The 11,525-nt window shown below is 47.2% G+C and overlaps 2 protein-coding genes across 2 annotated transcripts; one reads left to right on the top strand and one right to left on the bottom strand.

Annotated features, from left to right (window-relative positions):
• The first annotated feature begins 1,858 nt into the window (after window positions 1-1,858).
• Window positions 1,859-3,099, top strand: LOC112878128 (protein XAP5 CIRCADIAN TIMEKEEPER-like). Its single transcript, XM_025942544.1, has 2 exons — window positions 1,859-2,127; window positions 2,985-3,099. Exons 1-2 carry the CDS (start codon window positions 1,963-1,965, stop codon window positions 3,054-3,056), a joined length of 237 nt encoding a protein of 78 aa, XP_025798329.1. The 5' UTR covers window positions 1,859-1,962; the 3' UTR covers window positions 3,057-3,099.
• Window positions 3,100-7,211: 4,112 nt separating this feature from the next.
• LOC112876355 (cystathionine gamma-synthase 1, chloroplastic-like) lies at window positions 7,212-9,008 on the bottom strand. Its single transcript, XM_025940449.1, has 2 exons — window positions 7,972-9,008; window positions 7,212-7,873 (listed from the first exon to the last, which is right to left on the bottom strand). Exons 1-2 carry the CDS (start codon window positions 8,869-8,871, stop codon window positions 7,427-7,429), a joined length of 1,347 nt encoding a protein of 448 aa, XP_025796234.1. The 5' UTR covers window positions 8,872-9,008; the 3' UTR covers window positions 7,212-7,426.
• Window positions 9,009-11,525: the final 2,517 nt, after the last annotated feature.

The raw sequence follows: 11,525 nt of genomic DNA, 5'->3' as shown, positions 1-11,525 counted from the left end.
AATAAAAATAAAAATAAAGTTAAAGAGGTAGAGATTTCTATATCCGGAGAATAATGCATATCTTTGCATTTTGCTCAAGTGTCCCCACCCCCCACCCACGCACCCTACACCCTGCAACAACAGTACTTGGACCATGTGCGTCTCTCGTTGTGGGTGCAGTACTTCATAGTGCAGTTGGGATACCAAGTCTGTCTCCAACGGTGCCCTCTAAACCGTTCTCTATCCTATATATAGAGAACATTCCGTTCTCTATTGCTCCAGCAGCGTTCTCTAAATGGTTCTCTAAAATAGAGAACGCTACAGGTTTCCTCTATATATAGAGATTCTCTCTCCTCTTCTCTATTTTTTCTTTACGTTTTAAACACTGAATTAAATAAAAATAAAATATGTCCATAGCATTTGAGGTATGATAAATACGTACTTACAAAAATTTGGAATACGTTTCTAGTATAGGGTTTAATGTATAGAGAACGAGATTTAGAGAATGTTATTGGAGATAAATGAGATATAGAGGAGAGAATTCTGTAAATGAAGGATATAGAGAACGACGGTTGGAGATAGCCTAACGTACGGGGCTGGGGCCACACGTCAGTAACCACGCACTACTGAAGAGGAGCCCTGTCCGTAGCCATGGGTGTATGACTCTGGTGTCCAATAATCGTAGAAAGGGAAAAAAATATCAATATGGAGCACATCCGTAGATGTTTTCCGTTTTTGGTTGGAACGTCGATCACTGTAAGCTTTGTCAAAGACACCTGTGAAAAGAGGTAACCTTCTGAATGAAATGAGTGTTTTTTTTACAAAGTACCTGTATTAACCATAAAGATACGGTACAGAGACGAGTACGCATACAGGTACATACTGGAAGGTACAGAGGGCAACAGCACCACCAGACAAATTACACAAACGCCCTTAGAAGAAAGGAAAACTACAAACGGGTCCCTGGAGCCTTTGCTCGCCGGAATCCACACCCGTCTGCCATCGCCGGCGGTCGTCCGGATCAATTCCCTCGAAACCCAGATCAACCAGAGCTCCGTCGCTTGAAAGCTTTGAAACAAGCCGCAGTAGACCCCGTCGTCGACGAGGTAAAGCCATCGCTGTAGGTGCATTGGCCAGAGACACGCCTCGAGCTCCGGCGACCCTGGAGGCAGGTCCACCGATGATGACCGGAGCCACCGGGGGGATGACTGAACTGGCTCCACCCTCCAGACCACCACGAGATCCCGAGCTGCCTCTCTGCCCACCAAACAAAAGGCCGGCGAACTCACCTCCCTGTCGGGCCGATGAATCTCCAGCGGTGGACTCCTGAACAAAGCTCCCACACAGGAAGACCAACCTCCACGGGCTCGCCGCCGGCGCTGGAGTGGACACCAACAAGGCGAGGAAGAGTCCGAGAGGACGTTTTCCGCCATGACACCGCCGTCGGCGGGAACCTTAACCCTAGAGACCCTAGGACCTAAACTACTACCTACCCCACCCGTCGGCGAGAGAGCAGCGGTCTCCGTCACCTCATGACGCCCCATAGGCCATCGGAGGCGGAAGAGACCGCCGTCGGAGACGGCGGCGACAAAATAACCTTTTTCCTCCTCTGTCGACTGCAGCGGGACAAAATGAGTGCTTTTTTACGAGGAAAAAAAAGAGAAATGAGTCTGCTAGTTTGAGGACGAGGTAAGCAGACTGTTGGACTGTCGTGGGCCTCGATATGACCCGGCCCAACTCAATTAGGGGTCAGGTGTAAGTCAGTTAGGCCCACAACCTACCTATGCACTCCGTCGGCTCGCCAATGCCGCAGCCGCGATTCGCTCCTGACGCCAAATGCCTGTTCCTTCCACCCCCCCCCCCCCCCCCCCCTCCGTGCTCTGGTGGCCCGCCTCCTCCCTCCGGCCAGCCGAACCCCGCAACTATCCGCTGACCTAGGAGAAGGTCGAAGGGCGTAACACTCCCTCACGGGAGGTGAGGAGGATGTTGGGGTTCGGTGATGGGTACGTTGGGACGGTGCAGGACACGGTGAAGATCCGGCGGCTGGAGAAGCAGCGCGAGGCGGAGCATTGCAAGATCGAGGAGCTCAAGAACAAGTCTGCCGACGGGCAGCCCGGCCTCCTCCAGTTCGGCTCCAACACCTCCGAGGTAATTGCTGTCACGACGGCTTTCCTGCCCTCCCATCTGCCTCGCTACCAAATCGGCCATGGCACGGCCCGAGCGGGGCGTGAGTGGTGGCGCTCGGATGCAGCGGAGGCGCGAGCGGCGGGCGGAGGGGAAGCCGCGCGAGGAACGGGAGGAGGGGGAAGCCGCGCGGAACGGACCGAAGCTACGCGGTCCGCGTGTGTGAGCGCAGAACGTTCGGGCCCACCTGTCTGTGACTAATAGCATACCAAAGTTAAAAATACCGCAGACCACTCTTAGAAACATGTAAAGATTGCTTTGGTTTTTCATATTTAATGCCTCGTACTCAATCTCAAGTTAAAAATACCGCAGACCGCTCTTAGAAACAGGTAAAGATTGCTTTGGTTTTTCATATTTAATGCCTCGTACTCAATCTCATATGATTCAGATATAGAAGCTTTCCTATCTTTCGTAGATATTCAGAAATTCAAAGTCATACTACCTTAGTTTCACAATATTTGTCTAGTTCTTCTATTATTTGGGGATTTGACTTTGCGGTCCTGGAATTACATCACTATAACCTTCACAGCTTAAACCCTGTTGTGGAGAAGCGTTCATTCTGTTTGCATTTTCACAGCTTAAACTATTTTTTATTTTTCCATATTTTTGCCTCCTGTAGCTCAATCATATAATTCAGATATATGTAATCTTTTCAATCTTTGGTACATACCACTACCTCAAACAATTTTGCTTTAATAATTATTTTCATTCTTACTTCTAATTTTATTCTATGTTTGGAACATTTATTCATGGTTGTTATCGGTTTTCTTTGGATGGGATTATTTCTCCATCTATCCTAAAATATTTTTATTACATGGTAGGAACATGCAGTGGCGAAGCTAGAACAAATTGAAAGGGGTGCATTTACCTTGATGCATGGAGTTAAACTGTGAAGGTGCATATATGATGAAAAAATAGATCTAATCATTATTTTTGCAAAATTTTATGGTTGCATGGGTACTTCTAAATTGAACCTACCTTCGCCCTCTGGGGACAAGAAGATGAAAGAATGATGATTGTGACTTGTGAGAGACAGAACTAGGCGGGTGGACTTCTAGGACTTCCACGATCAATAGTTTTCAAAATATTTAATTTTGAAACATAATTTCATGTATACTTGTTAGATATTACAACTATACTTCAACAAGACTACAAGAGAACGTAGTGGATTCAAGTATAACCACGGGCGGCGAGTGACTTTGAGCACGAGTCGCTCGTTGATTCCTGCTTGCTGGTCAGAAGTCAGAACGGCTTCCTGGCACTCCAGTAAACCGAATAGCCCACGCGGCCCGGTCGAATAGCACGCCCCTGAATGTGGGCCCAGCTATTGGGTTCGACCCCTCCCCCAGCGAATATTTTTTAAAAAAGGGTTAAAAATTAAATTAAAAAAAGATGCCGATTTGGAAAATTTCCAAAAATAGGTACCCCTGCCTGATCAACGGTGGGAGGCGTGGAGCCGGACACCTCCCGCCCATCCAATGGGCGGGAGGTGCCAAATCTTTTTCCAGGCCCCTCCCGCGGAGGCAAGGCGGGAGGTGCCCTCTTTCTTATTTTTTGTTCGAATTTATATTTTACAAACTATTTAAAATTCATACTTTTTTCAAATACAAAATTTATTCGTCATACTCTTTTGTATACATATAAAATTTTAGTTCAATTTTACGAAGAATATTATGATATCTAAAACTCGTATGAAGATGGTTAAGCGATAGCGTTTTGCAACGTAGAATCCAAATATTACGATAGTACGATACATCAAGCCATAAAAAATAAAATAGTATGATACAAAAAACAGTTTAAATATACAGAATCCACCGAATCAGGAGTATCTACTCCGCCTGTCCCGGTCCTCGCGCTCTCTTGTTCCTCCCCCTAGTCCAAGGTCGTCGGCGTATGTGCCCCTCCGAGTACGTGAGTGCATCTGGAGCATGGTGAGGATGAGGCGGAGGAAGCGCCGGCATGAACGGGTCATCCTGGGACTGTGGATGTGGAGCGTCATATGTCTGGGAGGGGCCAATGATGTCTGGCCCGGCGCCGCCGCCCTCCAACTCCGACAAACTGACGGAGCCGCCGTCCCAGTCCGGCACACCGAACAGACCACCATGTGCAGGAGCTCCCATCAACCACGCATGCTGAGTAAAGCCCTGAGAATACGTAGCAGCTGGCATCGAACTCGACGGGAGAGATGTTCCTGGAGCATAGGCGCCAAACGTCTGAGGCTCCATTCTTGCAGGAGGAGGCCCCATTGCCGTCGAGTGCATAACTATAAAAACAAACGAAATTAGTCATGTCAAGCCAGCGGTCGTCCAGGTGCAACAACTCCTTTGCTATACGAGGGCGCAACTCATGAAGCTGCTGCCCCCCCACCGCTGCCAGGTACGACCTGTGCCGTACATTGATGCTCGCATCAAGGAGCTCCGGTGTCTGCGCCATATCTGCATAACAAATTAAGTACGATACATATATTAGAAACATACATAATGAATACAACAGAGAGTATATAAATGCCAAGTCACGGTTACAATTACAAACACGAATAATGATCTGTTAAAAGTTACTGCGGCAAATATTACAAATACACGTAATGGTCTGGTAATTCCTCTGAGCGCACAGTTGAATTCACTTAAATCTACCCCATTCGGCCCATAAATCACATTTCCTTCTCCGTAATATATACTAAAAGTACCCTTCTCGGAAGACATATCTGTCAATTATTAATAAACTAGTTATATTATATGTTAATACACAACGATCCTAAGTTTCAGCGATTCCCAGATTATATTTTCCAGATTCTAAACTATTCAAAATATAAATTATACTAAAAATAATTAAAAAATACTAAAAACTATTCAAAATATAACTACCCTAAGAAATATTTTCTAGATTATAGTTATTTTCAAGTAATTATATGACTAGAACGAGAATATACCTCTAAAACGACATGTGAACAGGGCTTCGCCGCTTCCTCTCCTTTCTTCCTCTCCTCCTTTTTTTTCTGGTTTTTGCTGAATAGAATGAGAATTTAGGGAGCAGGTGGGGGCTTATATAGGGGGAGGGGAACCTCCCGCCCGCCCAACGGGCGGGATGCCCCTCCGCACTATAGGGGCCCCGCACCTCCCGCCCGTTGGGCGGGAGCGATACCCCCGCGGCCGCGTCAGAGGCCTCTTCGCGAATAAGAAAAAAAATTTATTCGCGAAGAGGCCCTCAGGAGGGGCCTGGAAAAAGATTTGGCACCTCCCGCCCGTGTCCGGCCCCACGCCTCCCGCCCGTTGATCAGGCGGGAGGTACCTATTTTTAAAAATTTTCCAAATCGGCACCTCTTTTCGAATTTAATTTTTTAACATTTTTTTTTAAATTCCTCCCCCAGCCCGTCCCGTCCAACGCAAGTTTTGTTGGGCCAAGGGAAAATTGGAATTGTAGTTCAACAGCCCAGCTTGCAAAACAAGCTTGCACGTCATGGGCCACCTTCGAAGTATTATTGTTTTTTAATTTTCATATTCTTTTTCAATTTTCATGTGTTTTAAACATTCTAATAGATCACATGTTATTGATGTGGGAACATTCTTTTGTTACAAACGCCATCCATGCTTTCTCTTAACAAGGGAGGTGGATGGAGACATTACTTGCTTGCAGCTTTAGGAAGATGGCCGATTTATCCAGGTGATTACTAATGAACTGAAGAGAGCCTGCTCCTTGGTGTGTTGCGCTGCGTGTCCCGGACTCATGTATGCACACACATATCCATGCGCTCTTTCTGCGCATGTGTACGCATAAATCAAACCTTAAACTTTACACACGCGTAGGCGTGTACACTGTGACTGTGTACACACACTCAACAGGTCATTTCAGCATGAGTTTCTTATGCGCCAAGAGGCGAGTATAACCACTTTCCAAATTAAGATAGTGTTAACGATCAATCAAGTGAGGTGGCAGTAGAGATATTGTAACGTGAATGGAGTGGCGGCTATTTTGAATTGCCGTACTGGTTCAGGAGTGAGGTTTGTGGAATTAACCTAAACCTCCATTTCCTTCTTACTTTTGAAAAGCAAACAATAGCATTGTTATATTTTGGATTTTGCACTTTCCTGAGATCAAAGAATGGGTTCCATGCAAGTTATCAACTGCTTTTTTTGATGGAACTGGAGCAAGTTTCTCATGAGTGGAAAAAAAAACTGTGCCCAACATTGGAGATGCCCTTAATTAGATTTTGTTTTGGTGGCTCACGGCTGATGAGCCATCGTTCTTTTTGTTCGACATCACCACCATGCACATATTAATTCAACCAGGATTACGATGAAAAATATGTTCCTGTCAGAGCTCGCGATGTTCTCTGAGTAGCGATATGGACTGAGGACTGGTGGGGATATTGTTTTTGCGATTTCTGTGGCCACACTTGTATTCACCAAAATAAAATACTGTAGAATGATTGGGATAGAAAACCAAGCAATAGTTTGGCTGGTAGAGCCTCTAGTTGAGAGGCATCAACCTAGTTACTCAGAAGATCATGTGTACCTCCTAAATGGTTTGATACCACTTTTAAATAAGAAAAGCCTTTCGAACAAGTTTCTAGTCAGTGAGAACCCAATCTATCAATTTTCAGTATAATCAGCAATGGCATCATAGTTACAACCTAAATCCTGATAAAAAATGAAATGTTTAAAATGAAATCATCACCTTTGCCATATCATTATGAACTTTCTTCTCAAACATAGCAAATCTTCTTTCTCTTCAAAATTGCATCAAACATTTCACTGAGGAAAAGCAAAATTTGCTCTAGAGATTCCTCTCAATCAGGAAAGAGGAAATGAAATCATCAATACGTCACTGGAACAAAATTTAGGGAAATTTCTTTAGCTGAGTCCTATTGGTTTTCAAATAAAGGCTCAGCCTGGCCTACCTATCTACAAGATAAAAGGGCTATGTCAGTATGGCTTGAAAGTTTACAATGATAGCTAATTCTGTCATGTGCACAAAAAGTAGTGTTCTCACATAAAATTCATAACGGCAATAATTGAACAACTTTATCCGTGAGCAAATGGGCCATTTGATTAAAATATATCCTAATGTATCATGTAATTTTTATTATTAACTACTTATGTGATATAAGATACAAAAATTGTTATCTCTGAGCCAATAGGCATTTTGAATAAAAGAATATCCTAAGAACTAATTAACTTTGAAGTTAGCAGACTCATACATGTACAAAGAAGTTCTAGCCAGCGAAAATCTACAAATCCTAAAAAATGTTTTTCATGGGTGAGTCCTAAATCTTCTCTAATGCTTGGAGAATGTCATCCCTCAAATCCTCAAACTTCTCAATCCCGCAACTGAACCTCACCAGGTTGTCCTTGATCCCGTTCTTGGTCTTTTCCTCATCACTCTTACCCCAGAATGACATGACCGCCGGCTGCTGCACCAGGCTCTCGCAACCGCCAAGCGATGTTGCGATCAAGGGGATTTCCAGTGCATCAACGAACCTCATGGTGCCGCTGAGGTCTGATTTCACCTCGAAGCTGACAACGCCGCCATACCCGGTCATCTGACTCTTGGCGACTTGGTGCCATGGGTTGCTCTCAAGCCCAGGGTAGTGCACCCGTTCAATCTTTGGGTGGCACTCCAGGAGGCATGCCATTTGTTGCGCCGTGCGGTTGTGTGCCTCAACGCGGAGGGCCATCGTCTTAAGCCCGCGTATGAACATGTAAGCTGCGTTCTGCATAATTTTAGAGTTTAAAGCAGTGCAACCCTTTTGAGAAATATCAATAAGGGAATTATATTCATGGTCATATTGTTGAGATGCAGCATACGTACCGGACTGATAGCGCCGCCAAGATCGTGGTGCCATGCCCGTATTTTGGAGATGAGTGCCTCCGAGCCGCTAACGCATCCGGCAATGACATCGTGGTGACCGGCCATGTACTTTGTAGCGGAGTGCACGACGATATCTGCACCGAGGGTGAGGGGCTTCTGGTTGATGGGCGACGCAAGCGTGCTGTCGATGCACACCAGGGCGCCCTTCCGGTGGCACAACTCTGCAACAAGCCTGATGTCCACGCACTTGAGGAGTGGGTTTGTTGGGGAGTCGGCGTAGAAGAGAGTCACATCGTCCTGGTCAAGAACGGCCTTTAGCGACTCCATGTCGTCGAGGTCGATGAATGTGGACCTGATGCCCATCTTGGAGAGCCTATCGCCGATGAAGGCGCGGGCCTCGCTGTAGCAGTCAGTGGTCGTCATGACGTGGCCGCCCGGCGGCACGAGTGCGAGCAGCGTGGTAACGATGGCGTTCATGCCAGATGACGTGACCAGGGTCGCCTCGGCTCTCTCGAGCGCGCTGATCTTGTCCTCTAGGACCTTCACCGTTGGGTTGCTGTACCGGCCGTACTCGTGGCTGTGCCGCCGGCCTTCCTTGAAGGCGATGAGGTCCTCGGAGCTCTTGAACCAGTGCGTTGTGCCGCTCACGATTGGCGTCGCGATCGAGTCCGTGGCAGCCTCGTCCGCGCCCTTCCCAAGCTTCTCCCCAGCGTGGACGGCCAGAGTCTCGTCGGAGGTGTGTTTTGGCTTCGGAGGCAGAACATCGCCGAGCAACTCTTGGAGCAACCCAGCTGGGGGCGTGGCGGCGACGCGCTTGTGCTTTGGAGAGTTGAGAGGTTGGAGGAGGCGGCGCTGCTGCCTCGGGAGCGTGATCTTGCCAAGGGAGGTAGACGGAGCCATGAGCTCGGAGAAGGATCAAGCAGAACTGGATGGCGGATTAGTTCAAGCAATTGATGAAGCTGATGGCCAAGGAATAGTTGTCTGCGTAGTTTTGGGCACAAGAACCCGAGGGCCAAGGCTCTTTTGAAGATGAGAGGTTATCGGTGGTCTCTTGTTGCCTCGGCTCTTTCCGGAGCATTTATATATACGGCGTCGATTGTAGTTACGCGTGGGCGCAGCTGCGGACATTTTTTACGGAGCGTGTCACGCTCTACGAGTCAATACCGAGTGCAGCAACTTGTTTCTAGAAGACACGTACAATGGAGCCACCAGCGAGTAATGATTTACATTAACTTATGATGACAAAGAAGGGTTCTTTGATTCTTTCCAAGAAGCAGGACGGAGAAGATAGAATAAGGAGCAGGAGCAGTTGGGATGGGCCTTATTAGCTCTTGTTAATCAGAGCAGGATCAGCTAGTGACGGCACAGCGGATGGCTTGCCCGAAGTCCTACTGAACTGAGACACCCTGTGATACTCGTCCGTGCTGTCGTAGTCTTGTCCCGCCGGCGGGACTGTCATGTGAGTTGAACAGGAATCAGCACGTACCATTTTTTTCCCTCAAAACGCAGTACAAACACAATGCTTATGTATACACATACCTGTACTTATCCTTTCAATACACACTCATAATCCTATCCTCATGATGTGAGCTGATAGATCTCGAGTTTAATTGATGAAGTCACTAAAAACATTTCACAATCATTGTGTAGGATACCACCGAAAAAATACGAGCACTCGCTTAATGTGTGTGTGTCTTTAGACTTTCTACCTCATATATACCCTCTATTTAAGTACCTCCTCACTTCTTCAGTTATTTATATTTAATCTATTATCTTATTGATTGAAGGACAGGTAATAAAAGAAACATCCTCCTTCCCTCAAACGATTAATGTTACAACATTAGTTTTGTGATAAAGTGACAGAAAGATATGTATCACTGATTATTGTTTGCCGAACTGTGCAATGGTTAGAACTTCCACTACTGCGACGGTCATCTTCAGATGTGAATCCCGGACTTTGACCAACACTACGCCGTTCATACGAACAGTACCAGCATTTCATACAATATGTAGATTAAAATTCCATTACCAACCGGTGGTGATCCGGCCACTCCGGCTATTAACTTTAAAACCGGGCAGTGATGGAGCATTTGGACATATAGTTCCGTAGAGAATTTAATATTGTGGCTCAACTTCCTAGAAGTTTTACACTTTATACCGCCGTTTAGAACAATACTGTACCACATCGGGAAAATTAAAGACCGGTGCCTTCTACCGTCACGGGAATGATTCCCGCACCTGCTCGGGCATCCCTGCGAGGCCTGTGGGCAAGAGCGGGCAACAGCGCAGCAAAATAGAGGGAGGCCAACGTCCAGCCAGACCTACACGTCCGTGCACCAGGAATATTCGCAGCTGCAGTGAGACGTTGGAATATTCTAATACCACTTTTATGGATCATCGAGGAAGATGCTTTTACGGTTTCCAATAATCTTATCCTCGTATAACTAATATACTGGGAGAGCCAGAATTCTCCCTTTATTTAAGAAGAGTTGGGATGAAATATTGGGACAACCTAATAATTATTAGGGAAAAGGAGATGCATTGAGAAACTTTTGGAGCATATTTATTTTTTAATATTGACGGTTGTCGAAGAAAATCTTCAGCCGGATGGCGGTATGCACCCGCCTAATCCTAATCAAGGATGAGTTTAGAGGAGACCTAGGAGCGCTTGGTCGATGGACGGATGAATGCAAGAAAGACACAAGGATTTTAGAGTGGTTCGGGCCGTCGGAGCATAATACCCTACGTCCACTTGGGTGTTGTATTGATTGTAGAAGTCTGGATGAAATCTGAGCTTGAGATGTAAGGTTGGACCTTGTAAGCTTGCCTTCTAACGAGTGCACTCTCTCTTTTATAGTCCAAGAGAGGTGCTTACACAGTGCGGGACCCCGACAGGTGGGCCTGGCCAACAGGAGCCTATTCTATGAGTGATATGGAGATCTTCATCTCCAGCTCCTCTCTGTAGTCCTCTCGATTGGGAAGTTGATGTGCGTATCTACAGCCAAGATATGGCCGTGTGCCGCCTTGTCTGCACAGTGACTGCTGTCAGTGTTACCCAACAGTGAAACCGTGCTGTCATTGTTGAGTCAGAACCTTCTGTCAGGCGAAGAAGCAGCGCTGACCCGCGGCGCCGTTGCCTCCGCGCGCACTGTTGCAGTGCACGCCTCGGCTTGCCTGTTGCAGGCCATCATCACCCACGTGCGCGGCGTCGTGACGGGACCACACGCCGCCTGCCTGCGCGTGGAGCACAGTGACACGCCGCCTTCAGATCAGGCGGGCTTACCGTGGTGTCAGCCTACCTGCCCTGCGTGTCAGTGGCAGGCCATACTTTTAACTTGGGCGCACCCCGCCCACCTACCCGCATTTAATGCGGTAGTTGGGCTGGAGCTCCACGAAGGGCCTTCTGCCATGGGCACGTGGCAGGGCCAGCCCCGCTCCTACCACAGAGGCGGCACATGGCAGCACCGGAACCCTTCCCAGGGGGAGGGGGGTCCGGGCCCCCGAGGCCGGTCAGAGCGGTCAGGCCCGTGGAGGTCTGGCTCCCACACGTGGCG

This window comes from Panicum hallii, chromosome 9 (genome assembly GCF_002211085.1).
Source record: "Panicum hallii strain FIL2 chromosome 9, PHallii_v3.1, whole genome shotgun sequence".
Taxonomy (NCBI): Eukaryota; Viridiplantae; Streptophyta; class Magnoliopsida; order Poales; family Poaceae; genus Panicum; species Panicum hallii.
Note: the sequence above shows the minus strand (reverse complement) of the source record. Positions and strands in the feature narration are given on the sequence as shown.